The sequence below is a fragment of the Equus caballus genome, chromosome 29, assembly GCF_041296265.1.
Source record: "Equus caballus isolate H_3958 breed thoroughbred chromosome 29, TB-T2T, whole genome shotgun sequence".
NCBI lineage: Eukaryota > Metazoa > Chordata > Mammalia > Perissodactyla > Equidae > Equus > Equus caballus.
In genome coordinates this window covers 33350190-33371570 of record NC_091712.1, presented here as the reverse complement: position 1 = coordinate 33371570, position 21381 = coordinate 33350190, and the positions used below count along the sequence as shown (strand labels likewise).

The window sequence follows — 21381 nt, the reverse complement described above, 5'->3', positions numbered from 1 at the left end:
TTGAACTTGTTTTTTTCTCCAGTGGTGTGCTGGAATATTTCTTTGGACTCTCAGACTTCCACAAAGACACTCTCGTCGTGGGTGATGGTCAAAATAGGTGTTCTTTGGGGGAAAGATGGTAGAAAACTCCAATTTCACCATTTTGATTGCACAGATGTTTTTGAAAAGTAAAAGACTGATAACAATTATGAGCTGAAAGATGGTATTATTTATGCCAAATGTGTTTCCTAACTTGTAATAATATTACATAATAGTTAGGTGGTAATGGAGTGGTGCTGTTTGCTATTTTGTCCTGTCATTTGGGGTCTAATTTTTCTGATTTCTCACTGGGCATTTCTCCGCCTGTGCCCAAAAGCTCCCCTGACCCCTCCTCCGTTCCCTGTTTGGGGAGTGCTCCCTGACACTCCCGGTTTGGGGTTGTGGGAAGGCACGCACAGAGGCCAGCCTGTCGGGGAAAGTCACAAGCAGGTGAGGACTGTGTGTTGTAAGTAAACGATCCATTTGTGGAGGTACCACATCAAGGAGGAAAACCACATCAGAAGCAAGAAATGAAGCCAGAAAGGTAGGCAGGACAGACTTGTGAAGGTAGGTGGGCTTACAGCTGGAGACACTAAGAGGCTGAAGAAGGCACAGGTAGGGAAACCAAGGCAGTTCGGGAGCAAATTGCAAGAATGTGGAGGGCAATGCCTGCTTTGGAGAGATCTATTTTTGTATCGGGTAACATAATCTGTAGCGCTGGGTACTATGTTGAACCTAGCATAACAAAATCAATAATGTATGTTTCTTTGATTGAGGGCATTTAGTATGCTACCATTGTTCATGTGTTGGGCCAATGGGAGTTAATCATGATAAGATAACCAGAGATTTTGAGGAAGATTAGCCCGACCTAACATCTGCTGCCAATCTTCCTCGTTTTGCTGAGGAAGACTGGCCCTGAGCTAACATCTGTGCCCACCTTCCTCTACTTTATACTGTGCATTTCTCTGCCTGTGCCCAAAAGCTCCCCCCGACCCCTCTTCTGTTCCCTTTTTGGGGAGTGCTCCCTGACGCTCCTGGTTTGAGGTTGTGGGAAAGCATGCACAGAGGCCAGCCTGTGGGGGAAATACGTGGGACGCCTGCCACAGTGTGGCTTGCCAAGCAGTGCCATGTCCGCACCTGGAATCCGAACCAGCAAACCCTAGGCCACCAAAGTGGAACATGCAAACTTAACCACTGTGCCGGCCCCAAGATTTCTCTTTTTTTTGATGAGGAAGATTGGCCCTGAGCTAACATCTATTGCCAATCTTCCTCTTTTTTCATTTTTTCCTGCCCCAAGCCCCTGCACATAGTTGTATATCCTAGTTGTAGGTCGTTCTAGCTCTTCTATGTGGGATGCCACCACAGCATGGCTTGGTGAGTGGTGTGTAGGTCTGTGCCTAGGATCTGAAGCTGTGAACCCTGGACCGCCAAAGCAGAGCACAAACTTAACCACTCGGTCACAGGGCCAGCCCAGATTTAAGATTTTTTAAGCAAAGCAATTTCAGATAATTGGTGGCTCCTGGCCTCCCTAAGGGAAGGGGATTTTACAGATCATCCTTTTGATGTCACCAGAGGAATATGTGGAATGTTCTCTCAAATGCTACAGTGTCAGGGACTTTAAATAATGTAATCACCAAAATCTTATTATCCTTCTGCCTGCAGGCTTTCTAGCAGAGGGTGCAATTATATTAAATGTAGGAAACAAATGGATTCTAAATTCAAATGTGGGTACAGCCTTTCCTGGCGTCTCCTTGCCTTTCTGAGAGTCTCATTGCTCTCAGATTTCCTTGTTTTCCTCTCTTCTTGCTTGGCAGAGACCACAGACTCTTGAAACTATTGCAGACAGTCAGAGTGAGAAGAGACCTTGTGAGTTCAACAAGCCCATCTAAACAGATGGGAAACTGCATCCCGCAGTCCTTGGGAAAGAGCAGAGAAGGCACTGATCATGAGGAGCCTGGTTTCTGGTGTAGAATTCATCAAACAACAAATTTAGTGTTGGCTCCAGAGTCTGTGAAACCTCAGATACGTTTTTCCTAGAGTTTGTGGTACTGGAGTTTGGGGAACTTTTAGGGTTTTTTACTTCTTCTTATGAAAAGGTTTGAACATGACAAACGTCGAGAGAATATGTAATGAGCCTCTGTCTTGGTCGGGTTCTCTGCAAACAGCCTTTGAAGGAGGCGTTTGGGTGCAGGCGTTTGGGGATGAGCACCTGCCAGGAGTGAAGGAAGCAGGACAGGGCGGAGGGAGGAGTGGAGCTGCAAGGTGGGCTCAACAAGGATCTCATCCGATTCTGGGAACTCTGGAGCTAGGATGGCCTGTGAGGAATTTCTCCTGCCTTGAAACTAGTGTGGGGAGGGTGGACATTTATATCCTCTTGTTATCTGATTGCGGATGTGGGCTGTCCCCAGGGAGGGAGGCAGGACCTTGGACAAGCAGCCCTCTCATACTAAAGGAAATGCCTTAGAGGGACTCAGCTAGAAGCCTTCTCCCCACCGCTGCCTGCATCCAAGGGCCTGAAGGGGAGCACTAGGCACCACCCAACATGTCCACTCCATTACCCATCGCCCAGCTTCCACTATTGTCAGCCTGAAGCCCATCTTGCTTTCTCTCTACCTCCACACACTTCTCCCCCTTCCATCCTCCTGGTTTATTTATTTTTTGTTTTTTGACACATTTATTGAGATAGAATTTATGTGCCATAAAATGCACTCACTTGAAGCGTACAATTTAACGATTTTTAGTAAATTGACCGATTATGCAGCCATCACCCTGATCCAGTTTTAGAACGTTTTCGTCAACTAATAGCACACTCCTTTTAAAAATTGCTCCTGATTTGTTTTGAAGCAAATAACTTTAAGGAGATTTTAATGCAATTCAGTTCTTAGCTGAAGGGATCTATTGATAGGAATAAGAAGAGGGTCACATCTATATGCGTGAGGTGCCATTTAAGAGTTATTTGAGGACACAGAATAGAAGACCCTGGGAGATGTAACTATCTAAAGGCTGTTTCCAGAGAGAATGACCCCAACTCCCTTTGTTAAGTGATTTCTTCCCAGAGGTCATCTAAGAATATCGCATCTGACAGAGGGCTCCATGCTTTATGGTTATTTTCTCCATTCCTCAAGAGACGAATCTGTATTAGAGACAGGGGGCCGTTTAAGTAGGTATAGGTGTGTGTAAGACAGCAGGAAGCAAAAGAGACGGGCTCTCTAAAAAAGGAAATAGGATTTCTAGTGGAAGAACATTTTTGTGTGTCATCAGAAAAGAAAGAGAGAATGGATATGGAGAAGGTGGAAATGATAAACTAAGACAAAGGGGAAAATTCCATTTGTTGAGTGGCCAAGGCAAAAAACTAGGCTGGGCGCTAGTGGCCCCATGGCCAAGTGGTTGAGTTCACGCACTCCACTTCAGTGGCCCAGGGTTTCGCTGGTTTGGATCCTGGGTGCGGACATGGCACTGCTTATCAGGCCATGCTGAGGCGGTGTCCCACATGCCACAACTAGAAGGACCCACAGCTAAAATATACAACGATGTACTGGGGGGCTTTAGGGAGAAGAAGAAAAAAAAAAAACAGAAAGAAGATTGGCAACAGATGTTCACTCAGGCGCCAATCTTTCAAAAAAAATAAAAACAAAAACCAGGCTGTTTGTAGGGTTGGTATAAGAATATGCCTTCATTTTGCACATTTGTCATCCTGTTGATAAAATAATGGGTCTAGGAAGAGGAAAGAGAGTGCTTGAAAAAAAATGAGATATAATCACCTACCATAAAAGTTATCTTTTTAAGGTATACAGTTTGGTGGTTTTTAGTATATTCACAAGATTGTGCGCTTGTCACCTCTGTGTAATTCCAGAATGTTTTCATCACCCCCAAAATAAACTCTGGACCCATTAGCGCTCACTCCTCATTCCATCTCTCCCTCAGCCTTTGGCAACCACTAATCTACTTTCCATGTCTATAGATTTGCCTATCCTGGACATTTCATATAATGGAATCTTACACTATGTGGCCTTTTGTGTCTAGTCTCCTTCCCTTGATGTTTTCACTATATTTCTGATGTCATAGCATGTATTCGTACTGCGTTCCTTTTTCTGGTGAGTAATATTCCATGTATGAATTATATAGATATACCACACACTGTTTATCCGATCATCAATTGATGGATATTTGGGTTGTTTCCACCTTTTGGCTATTATGAATAATTCTGCTATGAACACTCATGTACAAGTTTTTTTTTATGGACCTATGTGTTTTCAATTCACCCGGGAATGAAATTGCTGGGTCCTGTTGTAACTCTATGTTTAATTTTTGAGGACCCACCGAACTGTTTTCCCCAGAGCAGCTGCACCATTTTACACTTCCCCCCAGCAATGTATGAGGACTCCAATTTCTCCACAGTCTCACTGACACTTGTTATTTCTGTATTTTTTTTAATTCTGATTTTAAATTCTAGCCATCCTAGTATGTGTGAAGCAGAAAGGCACATTTTAAAAGACACTGGCAGCAAAGAAAGGTGAACACCAGAAACAAAAGTCAAGTTCTGTGCTTGGGGCTCTCAGTTCTGTGCCCACGAAGCTTCGTTGTTTGTGCTCAGTGAGGAGGTTTGGCGACTGTCGCTGCTGGGCCTTGTCACTTGCGAGACCCCGCGGATGCCCATTCCAGCCTCACTCATTGATCGTGGCCTGATGTGTTTTGTAAGACGCAGATCGACCAAAGCTCGTAGTTATTTTTGAATAAACATGTGTATACACGTGTGCACACACATTCACACACACTTCTCAGATGAAAATGCTAGAAACAGAATGTGCTAAAGAGAATAAGAAAGGTAAATAAGTCTGCTAGCACTGAAGAAAGTGCGTCTCTGCATAGGGTGGTTTTTGTGAGTTTTTAAAGTGTTGCTGTATATGGATTTTTGTTTGTGTTTTTCCAAATATAAGAAGTGAGAGTCTGAGAAAGAACTTTCTTCTAGAAAACCACAAATCAAGGACACACTTTGTTGATAGGATGTCCTCAACCCTTTTGGCACCTAGACAGCATGTTAGACTTCTAATTGGCCTTGCAGTGTTTTTGTCATCAAAGATGCAGTTAGTATCTGGCTTGATATCTACTGTTACCTATAAAAGTAAAAACATGAGTTATTGAATCTCAGATCTGTCCACTTGGGGCTCAGGGATTAGAAAAGCTTGCCAGAAATCAGGGGGGCAGGGATTGGAGCCACACGTGAATTATTTACAAATGTGAATTTTCTGTGCTGTACATTCCCATTTTATTCAGGGGTGTTTGAGGGGGTCTCTGAATAGACGGCTCCCAGAAACACTTTCTCTCTTGTGCCACCTCTTCTGTTCTACTCTTTATTTCCTGTTCTCTTTCCACATTGTTTTTTCTGCTCTTTAGTTTCTCTTCTGGAGAAACCAGAGGCAGCATGAAGCGTGCCAAGGAGCTGAGCCATTCTCAACTGTGTGAGGGTAGGTGACTCGTGACACAGCACAGAGCGTCACTTTCCTCATCGGTAAAGCGAGGAGCTTAACCAGATGGCCTCTAAGGACCCTCCATTTTGGAGACCAGGCATTTATCTTTCTGAATACTATAGATGATGCCATTAATTGAGGTTAAGCCAAGGAGTCCTGGAAACTTGCAAAACCTGGAAGCTGAAAGCGCCTGTATTAGTTGTGTGCTAGAGCTCTTCAAAGAAACAGAGCCAATAGGATGTGTGTGTATATAATATTTTATATACATTAGATAATATATACATACAATGTATGTAAGGCTTATTGTAAGGAATTGCCTCACCCTTTTATAGAGGCTTACAAGTCCTAAGATCTACAGGGTGAGCCAGCAAGCTGGGGATCCAGGAGCACTGATGGTGTAGTTCCACTTCAAAGGCCACTAGGCTCAAGATCCAGGAAGAACTGATGTTTCTGTTCAAGTCCAAAGGCAGGAAAAAACGGATATCTCAGCTCGAAGGCACTCAGGCAGGAAAAGCGTCCTCTTACTCAGCCTTCTTGTTCTATTCAGGCCTTCAACTGATTGGACAAGGCCCACCCACATTGGGGAGGGCAATCTGCTTTACTCACAGGCCATTGATTTAAATGTTAGTCTCATGTAGCAAAACCTGCACAGACACACTCAGAATAACGTTTGACCAAATGTCTGGGCACCCTGTGTTCCAGTCAAGTTGACACACAAAATTAACCATCACAACCCCAGTCAGAGATGTGACAAAGGGAAGCTAAGGAACTGTCCTGGGGTCTGACCCAGCCCAGAACAATGCAATTTTATTCCTCTCTTCACCCCCCACAGCTCACGGTGTTTAAACTTTTCCTGTTCTTATTTGTTAAACATATATTTTTTTAATGGTTCAAAAGCAAACATGCTTGGGGCCAGCCTGGTGGCATAGTGGTTAAGTTCACACACACCTCTTCAGTGGCCTGGGATTCACAGGTTTGGTTCCTGGGAGTAAACTTACACACTGCTCATCAAGCCATGCTGTGGCAGCATCCCACATACAAAATAGAGGAAGACTGGCACAGATGTTAGCTCAGGGACAAGCTTCCTCCAGCAAAAAGAGGAAGATTGGCAACAGATGTCAGCTCAGGGCCAATCTTCCTCACCAAAAAAAAAAAAAAAAAAGCAAGCATGCTCAGTTTGTCTTTCAGAATAATTTTGAGTAACAAGTAACAAATAATTCTGTCAAAGGTCTCTTGTAGAACACTGCAGTAGTGACGAACCGTCCTGTGCCAAGACATTCAGAGGAAAGAAGGGGAAGGATGCTCGAGCCCAGGGCCTCAGGCTCTGGAGGGACTCCTGGTGTCAGGAGATGGACCCAGTGGGCAGGGTGTGTGGCTCAGAGTTCTCCTTTAGGACGGTTTTAAAACTTGGAGAGAGAGAGAAAAGAGTTCCTGGAAAGAGCTAGTGTTTGGAACCCGAAAAACCACTGGTAGTTGCCACTAGCTTCTGATTTTGGGGTCACTGCAGACCTGAGTGACTCTTCTGTTGATAAAACAGCGGCTGTTTACACGGCCCGCAAGAAGGCGCTTTTTGCTGGACCACATCTCGAGAGCTCCTGCTGGCTGGCAGTGGACATAGCCGGAGGGGCCTGGAATGCTCATTAGTGGTGACTGATAATGAGCAAAATGTGGGCTGCTGAGGCTCAAACGCATCCCATGTCTTCTGTTTCTCTATTAAATTTGATTGTAACTTAAGGGGTTTCATACCCTTATTTTAATAAATAATTTCTTTTTATAGAGAGACAGTTTCAAGTGTAAAAGCGTGAACTTTAGGTCTTGCCGGTTATCTACACCCTGCCCACAGGCAGCCCCCGAGTTTCAGGCCTGGCGCCGAGGTTGTAGCAATTCCAAGTTCCCACTCAGATCTCCGGAAGGTGGTTTTCACAAGGTTACTGTTCATTGTTTGGGGTTAGTGGTCTCCATCCTTGGAGACCTTATCAACTTTGAAAAAACCTTTCTCTGTCTTTATGTGGAGCCTCATACTTAATACAAACATGAGGTTTTCTAGGTAGTTAATGTCGTTGAACACGTAAGGATCACATTTAAGGTCATGTGGCATCTTATTTCACTCTTTACTAAATGTTAAGGGTAAATGTGTGGGTGCTAGAAAGAAAAAAATGGAAATCCATCAGCAAGAATTGCTTTTGCCCGCTATGGGGACCAGGACACACAGGAGCTGTGTTCTGGAGGCTGCCAGCGCCCTGGCCATGAGTGGGGGTCTTGTTGTACCCTCAGACTTGCGGGACTTTGAGCTGAGCGGGGTGGAGCCAGAATGGTGGATACTCAGCTGGAATGTCTGGCGCTTGGCCTGTTTCATTATCTTCCTTCTACGAAAACACGCTAATTGAAGAAAGCATTCATATACATGCGTAATGCATATTTGTGCATTCACAAGGGAATGCTTTAAAACAATTATCCATCAAAATAAACAAATGACAACAAACTACCGTGGCTTAACTGTGTTTGTTCTGCAGACTGCTTTGGTCTGTTTTGATCTGCTCCATCCAGGCCCGGGGCACACACCGGGCCATGACATTGCCAGCCAGTCACTCATACCCTGGGGTCGCTCTGTGCCCGCACACCGCTCTATCTCACTCATTAATCGCCCTTCAGCAGGTCATCCTAAATGGTTTTTTGGCATGACTTTCGAAATCGATGATTACATAAATAGGTTGAAGAGTTCTCTTATTTAGATGCCTTTAGGTGTGACCTTCTTTGCAGGCAAGTCACAAGGTCATAGCTACTCAGGGTCCCTGGGCAAAGGCAGGATCAGCCAGATGGGAGAGCCGTTTACTGTGCAGGCCAGAGGCCCTAGAATGTTCTTTGGAGTGTGGGCTGCCTACTCCAACCCAAAAGGCAAAACTCAGAGCCCAAGAGGCCGAGGGGAGATATGATTGGTGAGACGCAAGTATAGCATGCAAACCAGTCACGAGTTTAGTTGCCTGGGAGAGTCAAGAATGAATGGATGGGTGGATGGATGGGATGGCTATTGAAAGAAAATGGCTCAGCTGGCAGTAGGCTTCAGAATCCTTCTGTCGTGTGCTCCATGGCACATGCTTTGTGGATCTGCATGATTCCTTAAGGATGCCATGCCCAGCTAGACACAGACCCCACTCACTATGCTTTCTTTGTGCACTATCTTTCTTTATTCAGCACATATTTAGTTAGCTTTTTGTCTGGGCCAGGTGTTGTGCCAGGCCTTGGGTGAAAGCAGCAAAGAGCTGACATTGCCTCTGCCTTCATGGAGTTCAGTCTGGGGTGGGTCGGGGCAGGGTAGGAAGATGAGCATTACACAGACAAATATGCCTATAATTAATTCTAGCTGATGAGTGCTGTACTGAAATGCACGGGCTAAGAGAGAGTGTAACATGGGACCTAATCTGGGCTGGGGGTTAGGAAACGCTTTTCTGAGGTAGTGACATTCAAGGTAGCATCTAAATGATGAGTAGGAATTAGATAAAAATGTGAGGCTTCAACAGGTACGAAGGTAGCCAGGAGCCAGGGAGCTGTGCAGTGGGCAGCTGTGAGCGCACACTTTTGTCGAGGCTGTTGGTAGAAAGGAAACCTGGGACCCCAGCAGACTCAGTCAACACAGGTGTTGAGCATTTTGCAAGGCAGAACAACAGACAGGCAATTTGCAGTTTTTGCTTTTTTGAAGGCGTTGATAGACCTTTCTCATCCTGCCCAAATGCATGTGCCTTCCCACATCTGCAATAAGCTTTTCAGTGGAGATCCCCGCTGGCTGAGAAACACTAGAACTAATATAAATACATATAATAAATTTCTGTTAAAACTGGACAAAGAAGAAGGAATTAAAATGCAGTTTTCAGGCCTGACCTAAAATTGGGATCCTATCCAGTTTTCTTCAGATTCTGAATCTCCAGGCATGTGTGAAACTGTGTATTGTTCTCCATCAGTTTTGAACATAATCATTTACCCAAAATAGACAAAGATGTGTTTACAGCCAACTGGCGATTCCCTACTTGGGAGTTACCAACTCTATGGACTGTCTGTAACCAGGCCGTATCCTTAGACCTATTCCAGAGCCATCTCTTATGTCTTTCAGTCGTTATCTACTCAGAGAATGTGAAATTATTTAATATTAGAATAATTATAATAGGAAAATAATTGTGTTGCTAAGTAAAATCTTCCTAATTGGAACTAATTATGGAAAAGCCAATTTGCAATAGTCAACAGCACAGTACAGAATTTTTCCAAAAATTATGCTGAAAACATTCAAGAATGTGTGTTAATACAAAGGTCGTGCTGTGTGTGTTCTACCAAGAATGTCACTATCTGGGGCTATGGCATGTCAGGTAGCGCTTCATTAACCTGGAACATCTCAGGAAATATGCCACACTAGGTCAGTAGCATTCTGACACGCTCCTTGCAAATCCTCATTGTATAGGGTTATAGAAAGACATCTAATTAATGCAGAAGTCACAAACTAAATTGAGAGGTTATGTAAGAAGGCAAAAATGTTCACAAATTTCCATCCTAATCAAGTGCATGGATATCTTCAAAACACCCCAGCCTATCTGAGGGGAGCAGCGAGAAGAGCAGGGACTCTCCTGTCGGGTGGAACAGAAGCCCTGTGTCACCCTCCCCTCATTGCAAGTCCCTGTTTCTAGCAGCTCACTTACATTGATCCCTGTCAATCAGTGGTTTGCTCCTGCCCCTGAGATCCCAGCAGAAAAGAGAGAAGGAGTTGACATTTATAAAACACTAAAGCATGCCAAGAGACAGCACAGGAATTCTTTCATTGTCTCACTTAATTCTTAAAGCAGGTGTAATTCCCATTTTTATAGATGAGAAAAATGAGGCTCAGAGAGCCCAGTCCTGGGTACCCTTCTCTCCTCTGTGTACTCAGACTTCTCCAGTCCCAAAGTCTAGACGCCATCTCATATGCCAGTGACTCCTTGCCCTCTACCTCTGGCCTTCATCTTGCCAAATACACTTGACATTTCTTTGTCCTCATCTTACATGATCTCTCAGCAGCGTTTGTCAAGGCTGACCAGGCCCTTCTCATTGATTTCCATGGTACCACACTCTCCTGCTTGGTCTCCTACCTCTCTGACTGGTCGTTTGCTGCCCTTCCATGTCTGAGTGTTGGCATTCCCAGCTCTCAGACCCCTCTCTCTCACCCAGCTACACCCTCTCAGTGGTTGATCACATCTGGCCTCTTGGCTCTGAACACCATCTGCATACTGATGACTTGCTCATTTTTAAACTCTAGCCCTGATCTTTCCCCCTGAACTTCAGACTTATGCCTATGACTATCTGCTTGACATCCCATCCAATAGGCTCCTCAAACTTCACATACCTTACCCAAGGCTCTGGATCTAAGTTATCCAATATGGTAGTGCCATGTGGCTATTTACATTAATTAAAATTAGATAAAATTTAAAAGAGCTCTTCAGTTGCACTAGCCATGTCTCAAAGGCACAAACGTCCCCTGTGACTAGTGGCTACCATATGAGACATTGCAGATAAAGAGTATTTCCATCATTGTGGGAAGTTGTTGGTAAGTGCTGTCCTAGGTGGTTTTATCCCTCCAAACCTGTTCTTTCACCAGCGTCCCCTTTCAAATAATGGTACGACCACCTACCTGTTCCTCAAGTCAAAAATCAAGGAGATGTTCTTGATTCCTCTCCTTCCTGCATGCCCCATATCAGCTTCAAAACATAGCCATGTCTGTCCACTTCTCTCCGACGCCACTGTTCCCCGGGCTGAGCCACCACCCTTTCTCCCCTGGATCACTGCAGTAGCTCCCCACCCGCTCTGCCTACCTCCACTCTTGTCTGTACAACCCGTTCTCCACACGGTAGCCAGAGTGATCTTTAGAAAACGTACATTAATTCACCTGTACCCCTGTTGAAAACCCTCCAGTGATCTCTTATCAACTGTAGAATAAACTCGCCCTGATTGAACCTTAGATTACATGATGTCTTAGTCCCTTTGGGCTGCCATAACACAGTACCATTGATCGGGTAGCTTATAAACAACAGACATTTATTCCCATAGTTCTGGAGCCTGGAAGTCCCAGATCAGAGTGCCAGCATGGTCAGGTTCTGGTGAGAGCCCTCTTCCGGGTTGTAGACTGCCAACTTCTTGTATCCTCACATGGCAGAAATGGGGCAATCTCACTCTCTGGCCTCTTCCTTTAAGGGCACTAATCCCATTTATGAGGGCTTCACCCTCATGACCTCCCAAAGGCCCACCTCTAAATACCATCCCACTGGGGGTTAGGTTTCAACATATGAATTTTGAGGGGACACAAACATTCAGTCCATAGCACATGGGCCTGCGCCATCTGGGCCTTACTCTTTCTCAACTCCTCTGCCTATTCCCACCACACTGCAATCACCCTGACCTATTTGGTCCAATGCTGTCTTCGGGGTCTTAGGATGGCTCACCCGTTGGCCTGGAAGCTCTTCCCTGATCATCACTTGGCTGGCTCTTTCCTTTCATCCAGAGGGGCCCTCTCAGAGCCCACTCAAAGTGGCATCACCAGATACTCACCTCAGGCTTGTTTCAGTGCTTTGCCCTGCATTTCAAACTCTGATATTTTCACATTTACCTATTTGTTCACTTATTTATTTTCTTGCTGTTCCTCCCTTACTGGAATAAAAGTCGTAGATACTGGGGATTCTATATGAGTAAGGTCTGCTTTGCCCTCTTGGAATACAAAAAGCTAAAAGTGACTTGTAATTATCTTTTTTGGAATGTGAAGAGGTGCTTTGCGTGAGAAGAGATTAGCTCTTTTCTCTTGAAATCTGGATCATGCTAATAATTTCTTAACAAATCCTTTAGCCCTTGTCTCATGAGTAATGCAAAAGTAGGATTTCTTTATTAGAGCCTCAGCAAGCGAATTTCCCAATAAGTTAAAGTGCCTTCAGCTCTTTTTTATCCATCCTTTTGGCTGTAACCACACTTTGCCTGGCCAGACCTGAGGGGCAGCTGGCCGGGAACTGAAGGGGCGTAGTTGGAAAGCAGGGAGAGAAGATTATTCTAAGGAATTACTGAGGCCCTGCCCAAAGCAATGAAAGTTGTTGATAGACGGATGGAAAATCAGTGCGTACCGCAGAGCTGGCCAACGTGGTATGGGAGAAGTGGGTTTTCTCTCTTGAGCCCACCTCAGAGTGGCAGGAAGTCTGCAGAACTGAGAATACAAAAGCAGTGGGCCTCCAAGATGGCAGCCACAGACCTTCGTTGGAAGACAGTGTACACACTGTGCAAAGGACTCTTGTTGCAAGATGTCTCTCGCCATACACATATACAGACGGTAACACTCTCAGTAGTACCTCTTTCAGAAATGGGTTACCTTAGATCACAAACAGCTTAGAATTTGCTGTCATCTGATGCAGCCCATCCTAGCTTCACTGCTTGGTTCTCACATTCCTTCCTGATCTGGCTTCATCCTCACCAGGTACATTTTCCAGATAAGTCAGGTTTCTTTGCGTACCTTGTTCATTCCTGCCTCCACCCTCTCCTCCCTGCCTGCCATACTCTTTCTCCTAACTCTTGGCTCTCCAGTCTCCTCTTCCTTCAGGAATCAGCTGACATTTTTCTGCAATGCAATGAATGTGGTGCTAGACCCCAGAGACACAAAGGAAGTTAAGACATCTCCCTCAGGGCGTCTTCTCTAACCGCTGATTTCTCCCTTCTACGATGTCCTGTGGTCATCCAGCTGGGATCACAGTTTGGCAAGTCATTAGTTGCTGGTCTCGATTGTCAATTTGAGCTTATTTTGTAGTTCCCCAAATACAGACGAACAGTGCATGCCAAGCGGTGGGCTTATAGAAAGTGTTCACTTAACACTTCTTTCCTTGACTGTATTTCCCTGAAGATATTTAGTTTACCAAAAACTCCTTCATGATCACTCAAATTACTGGGCTCTGCCTGCCCACTGGGCTTTTCTCCACTGGCCTAAATACTGCTCCTCCTTTAAGACAGCTCAGACTCACTTTTTCCTGCCCTGTCCCCTGGGCCCCTGCTGGGTATCCTTCTATGGTCTTCCAAAGCACTTTTGCCCTCCTTCCCTCCAACGTCAGAACCATCTTATGCTGTGTCTTACTTGTCTGTGTATCTTAGTCCCCCCCACTGGACCACGCACCCCTTGGAAACAAAGACGACATATCGTCTGGCTTGATATAAGATTATTTGATGATTAGGTGAATAAAAAAAGCATAAAACACAAATAAAGTAGCAAAAAAGGGTTAAACCTTGAAAAATATATAACGAGAATGTACATTCAAAGATACACTGCACGAATATGGAATATCCTTTATGTTGCCCAGTGTATTACGTGGCTTGCGTACTGCAGACCAAGTGGTTTAAACAACAAATATTTATTTTCTCATCGTTCTGGAGACTAGAAGGCTAAGATCAGGGTGTGGGCAGGTTTGGTTTCTCCTGCGGCCTCTCTCCTTGGCTTGCAAACTGCTGCCTTCTGTCTTCTCACAGTCATGTCTGTGCGCATGCCTGGTGTCTGTTTCTCTCTTCTTATAAGGACCCTAGTCATATTGGACCCATACAACCTCATTTAACCTTAATTACCTCTTTCAAGGGCCTGTCTCCGAATACAGTTACATTCTGAGGTTTGGTGGGGGTTGGGATTTTAACATCTGAAATTTGAGGGATGGGGGACACAATTCAGACCCTAACACCCAGATATGGAGAAGGCAAAATAGCCAGAATCAAAGCATAATGGAACACAAGGGGTTAAGTTTATCTGTTTCAATAAATGGAGAGGGCTGTGTTTGTGTTGTGGAAATTTCTGAACAAATTGAAGCCTGGCAGATATTGCGAAATTGAATTCTAAGAATAAAGATACGTTTATTATTAAAGTAGGATTTATTGAAGGAGGAAAATATTGAGGGCAGAGGTTGTGTGAAATAAACCCTTAATCTTCCCCGAGTGGATGAGGGAGCCCCCCCAGGAGCAGAGTGTGTGGGTGCCAAAGCTAAATGAATCGGCAAGGATTAAGAGCATGGGCCTGGGTGGGAGGAGGGAAATCTGAGGGGATGCCAAGTGGGGACTTGATTAAGGAAAAGACTGAGAAGATAGACCCTTTCTTTCTCCAGAGGGGAGTGAAAAGATATACCTGTCTGCCGTCTGGGCTTTGGGGGTTTGCAATTGAAAGACGCTTTGCTTGTAGCCTTTATTAATTGCAACCTGCGTATTTCAAGAGTACCTTCCTCTTAGGACTAAATGTAAATAGGAGAGATCATGCTTAGAAAACACATTCATAACCAGCCTTACCTTGGGGCCCGTTAAGGCCACATTGCTCTTGTAGCCGTGTCACCTGGCTCTTTTCCACTCTCGCTGCCTAGTTCTTTGACAGCCTTGGTGAATTTCAAGGCGTATCTGCTATAACAGTGCTTTTTATGATTCCAGCATCACTGCTAATATTTCTCAGACTACTCGCTCTAAAATTAACAGCAGAAGGCTGTACCATTTGGCCTTGTGGGGGAAGAAAAAGTTTTCTTTGACTCTCTGAGCATCCCTAGCTGGGTCTGAAAGTTAAACCGATGAAGAGTACGGAGAGAAGCATACAGATTTTATTGGATTTTTACATGTACGTGGGAGCCGTTACAAGAGAATGAAGACCTGAGGATGTGACCTTTTAGGCAAACAATACATTTGTGAAGAATGGACAAGACAGAGGGGTTTGGGCTAGGGGTAGTAAATGGTGAAGAAGTAACGTGGAAGATAAGGGCTAGTGGAACAAGGTTTATTTGCAGGTTCCTTTGCTGCCGTCTCTGGTTTGATACAAAGGTCTCCAGTAAAAGGAGAATTTATTTCCTGCCTTTAGACAGAAAAGGGGGAGCTTTTTCTGCATTTACTACTTCTTAATTGTCTTCAGCACAAAATGATTTTATGTCAAAGAGGCATATTTTGGGGTGACATATTCTGATTTCCTTCAGCCTTCTTCATTTTATTTTACTATATCTAACTTCTATCCTAGAGTAATAGATTTTTGGAGCCCATTTCTCAGCCTTAGCATGAGTTCTATCTTTTTGTGAATGTGTGGATGATGTTGTTATAAGACATAAAACATTTTAAATTATAGTTAGCAGTAAATGTTAAAATAAGAGGATAATATCTACCAACATCAGATGGAGAAGTTCAAGTGCACGTAAAGAATAACATGGTTTGCACACTATTAAAAAAGTACAGGTGGTCTACTGACAAAGTTATACTCTGTTACAGTATAGCCTAGTGGAATCAGAGCCTACGGTTGACTTGATCCAGCACGTTTGAAATTATGTTTCTTGACAATTATTTCTTTTTTGTATTAGTACATACCAACCTAACTCATCCGTAGGCTCCCTTGTAATTTTACTAGTTCCCTGTTGATAGACATTTAATTATTTCCAGTTTTTGTTTGTTTTTTTACAAATAGTGCTTCAATTAGCTTGAATGTGTCTTTGCATAACGTGAAAGAACAGTTATAGGATAAATTATTAGAAGTGAATTTTGGAGCCAAAGGATGTGTGCATTTTAAATCTTGACAGATATTGTTAATTCAACAATGTCACATTTTTAAAAATCTAATGAAATATTTTATAGGTTTAGTTGACAAATTTTTGATAAGTGAATCCAATTACATAATTCGCCAATATTAAACTTGAAACTGTGCGGTGCTTGAATTCATATAGGTCTTTTTTTTATTGAGATATAATTGACATGTAACATTATGTTAATTTCAGGTGTACAATATAACGATTCAATATATGTATATATTGTGAAATGATCACCACAATAAATCTAGTTGACAAATTGTTTAATATGAAGAGATGTGCATTACTTAAAATTTTGCAAATAAACTGAAATCTGAGATTGTTACATCAAACTATTTCATGCATCAAACATTTGTGTATTTAAAATTCACGTACAATGAGAGCAGTTACACTGTAACAGGCAAGGAATATCAGAGACTGAGCAAACCTAAGTTCCATCCCAGGGCAGGTTGTACTAAATAAATGTCAAAGTTTGAATTGAGAAGAGAAGGGCTGTCTCTGAACCATTCCTGTCTTCTGCTCCCTCGATTTTTGGTAGCTAGTTTCTCTTTCCACATTGGCATCCCCAAACTGAGCCTTTCTGCTGATAGCTACTGTTAATTAATTTTATTTGTTGATCTATTATTCAAGTTCTTCTCCTTTTCCCCACTCACCTGATCCCGACCCTTCTAACTGCATTCTGATGCTTTGCATGAATTTAATTGGGGAGCTCCATGCACACAGGAAGCTTGCCGTAGAAGGATATTGACTCAAGAGAGCAATCTGTCAGTCAGCTCAGCAGCCAACCAACCAACCTACGCATGGTCTGCCAGCCTGAAAGTGAGACGTGCCCCTCGCCACACTTCTAAACTTATCTCCTCATCCCTGATTCTGGGCAGTAATACTGGCCCTGCCTAATTCACAAGTGGTTTTGAAAAGAAGTGGTTTCTTGGTCAGCTCAGGCTGCTGTAACAAGATACCGTAGACTGGGGGGCTTAAATAAGAGACATTTATTTCTCAGTTTTGGAGGCTGGGAAGTCCAAGATCAAGATGCCAGTAGATTTGGTTCCTGTTAAGAGCTCTTTTCCTGGCTTACAGATGTCCACCTTCTCACTGTGTCCTCAAGTGGGAGAGAGAGAGAGAGCCCTTGTCTCTCTTCCTCTTTTTGTAAGGGCACTAATCCCATCATGGGGGCCCCACTCTCATGACCTCACCTAACCCTAATTACCTCCCCAAAGCCCCACCTCCAAATACCATCACATTGTGGGGTAGGGCCTCAACATATGAATTTAGGGAGGGGGGACACAAATATTCAGTCCATAACAATAGCCTTTTGAAATCTATGCTTAAGGAGATTTTTGGAAAGGATAAAGTGACTTTCAAATTTACGATATCTTTATTAGTGTTGTTACACTTTTTTCACTGGCAGGTTTTTAAACTTTTCCCTGTGCCTTGGTTTCCAAGGAAACCAAATTCTTTCTGAGCAGTGTTCAGAGAAATAAAGCTCTGGTGCTACTGAGACTTCAGAAGTGAGATGTTAAATGTGTAGAGAATTGAGACTCTGTGACAATACATACTATAGCGATATCTCACACTTCAACTCTGAGGCCTCCATTCTTACTGCATCGGTGCCCTGTTGCAGTGCAAATATTATTATGCAATAGAATCTATTAATACTAATCTATTATAGATCACATAGCAGAAAAGAGGACTTTGAGACAATGGGAACCAGGAAAGATCAGTTTTGAGGGAGGCAGTGGATCTGGTAATGTGTAGGTCATGCAGCACAAAGGGTGGGAGGTGGAGATGGGGAAGGGGTGAGCCTTCTTGCCTGTGGTCCTCCAGCAGCCTGCAGAGCACAGGATGTGAGTAGCAGGCAGACCAGTGGTAAGAAAGCACGAGGACACTTGTAAGGGGTACCATCATTGGAAAGTGGGCCCATGGTAGAGGATGAGGACGAGGTGGAGGATGCTGTACTGGCAGCGGCACGGCTCCTATGGCACATCCTCAAGCTCTGCAAAGTTTCAGACATTGAAACTTGTTGGGGAAAGGTTCTGGAAAAACGAAGACTGGCAAGAACTTGGCGTCAGTTGCCAAGGGAGGGTATCTTGGGATTTTGGCTTACCTAGGGATGGATCATTCAGACAACATGGTCATCAAAATATAGTCTCTCCCCTGTTGTTTCCATTTCTTTTCATTCTTTGAATTGCTTTTTATTTCTCCTGAGCGTCTTTCCTTTCTTATCTAGACTGCTTGGTTTGCTTAGCAAACAAAACATTATCCAAGCACAATATCACTTGGAATGACTGGAGGTAATGGAAGAAACTCTAACACGTAGGCCTTTTATAGCTGCAGTTGTGTTTTCTTTATTAGTTTTTTTAAAAGGAGGTATCAGTGGATCAATTATTGCACATTAATTGCCATGACTGGCAGAAAACGAATCATGGCTTTGTGTATTGTGAATGTGAGTGTGTTACTGCTCAGCATATTTTACTATATCTATTAAAGCTGTAAAAGTTGTTTATGAAACTTTTATGCTTTTAACATTTCAAATAAATCTGTTTTTCATTTTACTTTTGGAAAATTTCCTTTTTATTAAAAAAAATAGTGTTAATATATCCCTTGAAACTAATTTCCAAGATGGCTTAATTATTTGAAAGAAGCACTGTTTTCCTTAGAGAAGTGTATACTCTAAGAACTTGACGGCTAAGGTGTTAGTTGAATTGTTTCTATTCAGGATTGTGTGTTTGTATTACATTATTAAAGTCAGAGCAGCATAAAATATCAAATTAAAACGGTCTACAGAGGTTGTCCACCAGGGCTTCTTGACCTTTGCCAACCTAGGCCCCCTTTTGATAAATACAAGAAAATGTTTAATGCAATCTGAAATTCAAAGCAAATTAAAATTAAATATTGTCACCAAAAACCAAAGCAGAGCCATGTAATAGAGTTTTTTTCTCTTTTTAGAAATCACATGTGTCTTTCAGGTTCTGAGGCCTTCGAGGGCATGCCTCTACCCTCTGTTGGAAATGGTTGACTAGATTAACCCCTTCATTTTACAGATAAAAAGACTGAGGTTCAAAGATTCAAGGAGTGCTCAAGTGCTCAGCATATTAGGAGCAGAATGTGCTCAAGAACCCAGACATCCTGTTGGCTGCTCAGTGCTTTGCCCACGACACCCCGTCCCCCAGGTTCTTTAAGGATATTCTCTCATGCAAAGGAGCCCTCCTATCCAGCATCATCTCCCTATGTCTGAGGATGCTGATATTCCAGAAGGTTATTCTGACTCTACATTGTCTCAGCAGGGTGGAGGCAGAGGTCAGGAGAGACTTCTCAGGTCTGGCTAGTCCATGGGTCCTGGTTTATTTATATTCTCTTTATTTCATTTCAGACATTTGTACCGCCATGACATAGAAACACTTTCCTGGTATAGCTTGTGGGGAATGTAGGGGGCAAGGGGGCAAACTCTAAATCTGAAAATGTATTAATGTTTGAAATACGATTTGAGTCTTTTATCATATTGAAAGCTCTTATTGATAGTTTTCCCTTAACAATTCAGCAGGTCCTCTCAAACATCTGATTTCTTCTTTTTCTTAAACAGTGTGTCCGGTGGCGAGCTGTTTGATCGGATAGTGGAGAAGGGATTTTACACAGAGAAAGATGCCAGCACTCTGATCCGCCAGGTCTTGGATGCTGTCTACTATCTCCATAGGATGGGCATTGTCCACAGGGACCTCAAGGTAAGACCATCACTTAGCAACATCCACTAGCTGCTCTCCCACCCACAATGAACCTGTCTAAGAGGATTGACTCTGGAAGAGGGATGAGCTTGCTTTGATGTACATATGGGTGGAGTGAATGATAGGCATTTGTATACTGTTAGTTGTCAGGATCTTTGGGACCCAGGAGTAGCTTGAAAGAAGATGAAGAGCAATGGGGCTGGCCATTCGTTGGGAGATTTTATACCCATTTTGCAGCCAAAGGGCCATGGGGAGGTAGGTTGTATATTACTTCGCACCATTCTAAAAGGTAGTTTTGTTCAAGACATATGGGCCATGAAGACTCTTCTCCCAATTCCAGCCCCCTTTCAGCACAACACACTGTGTGAAAGAAAAGGAGCCCATCTCTTGAGGGCATGAGATGACAGAGAAGGAAAGTAGGTTTTCAGAAAAGATAGGTTAAATACCTACCATTACAGTCTTCTCCCGATGTCCTGTAGGTTCCTTTCTTATCTTTTCTTTATGGGGTTTTGGCATAGTGACTCTTCACCCGAAGGCATTGAAGGATCTGGGCCTTATTTGGGTACCTTGGCATTACATTCCTCTCCAGGTATATGTAGATACCAAAGAGTAGACATCAAACATATGGTACCAAGGGTAGATATCGAGCATGTCAAGTTGAGGGACAGTAAAAAAGCAGCATTGTTGGCCCAAGGCTGTAACAGGGCTTCATTCTACAGCAGTTACAGGTCCAGCCTCCAGAACTCACTGCCTCAGTCAACACAGAAATTCCACCCCAGCACACAGACCTGCCATTCATATCAGAAAGACGGGGGTTATATTCTATGGAAGCTATGTTATACACCACTCTGGAAAATCTAAACCAATTTAAAGAATAAATCATAACCATTTGTTAACACAGAATTTCAGCATCTGCCCATTATCTGGTACTGGGTGTCAGGGTATAAAATGGTGTCACTTTTCCTTTCATAAGGACTCACTGTAAAGTTTCCTCTTCTTCTCTCCATGTTATCACCTTCCTCTGACTAGGGTAGCAGCTCCCAAATGTTAGCCTACATCAGAATTGTCTGGAGGGCTCGTAAAAACACAGGTTGCTGGGGGCCAGCCCTGTGGCTGAGTGGTTAAGTTCCCGTGCTCCGCTTTGGCGGCCCAGGGTTTCTCCTGTTCGGATCCTGGATGTGGACATGGCACCGCTCATCAACCCGTACTGAGGTGGCGTCCCACACAGCAGAGCTGGAGGGACCTACAGCTAGAATATACAACTATGTACCAGGGGCCTTTGGGGAGAAGAAGAAAAAGAAGATTGGCAACCGATGTTAGCTCAGGTGCCAATCTTTAAAAAAAAAAAAAAAAAGAGAAAGAAAAGAAAAATAATTATTAAAGAAAAAACCAACACAGATTGCTGGCCCCACCCCAGAGATTCTGATTCTGCAGATCTGCAGTGGGGGCCTGGGATGCTGCATTTCTAAGGGGATTATGCGTGATACTAATGTTGGCCTGAGGACCATTCATGGAGACCTGCGAGATGAGGGCATTTGGGAATGTTAATCGAGTCCTTACAACCTCTGCCCTTTGCAGGCTTCTTGATGTGAACATGATTAGCTGATCTTC

At 43.6% G+C, this 21381-nt stretch overlaps 1 protein-coding gene across 5 annotated transcripts in view; it reads left to right on the top strand.

Moving 5' to 3' along the window:
* CAMK1D (calcium/calmodulin dependent protein kinase ID) overlaps positions 1 to 21381 on the top strand; it is a 390404-nt gene that overhangs the window by 313038 nt on the left and 55985 nt on the right. For all 5 annotated transcript variants that reach the window (XM_070255354.1, XM_001499103.6, XM_070255352.1 and 2 more), the window contains exon 4: positions 19632 to 19770. In XM_070255354.1, coding sequence (XP_070111455.1) covers positions 19632 to 19770 — 139 coding nt within the window. The remainder of the gene's footprint in view (positions 1 to 19631; positions 19771 to 21381) is intronic.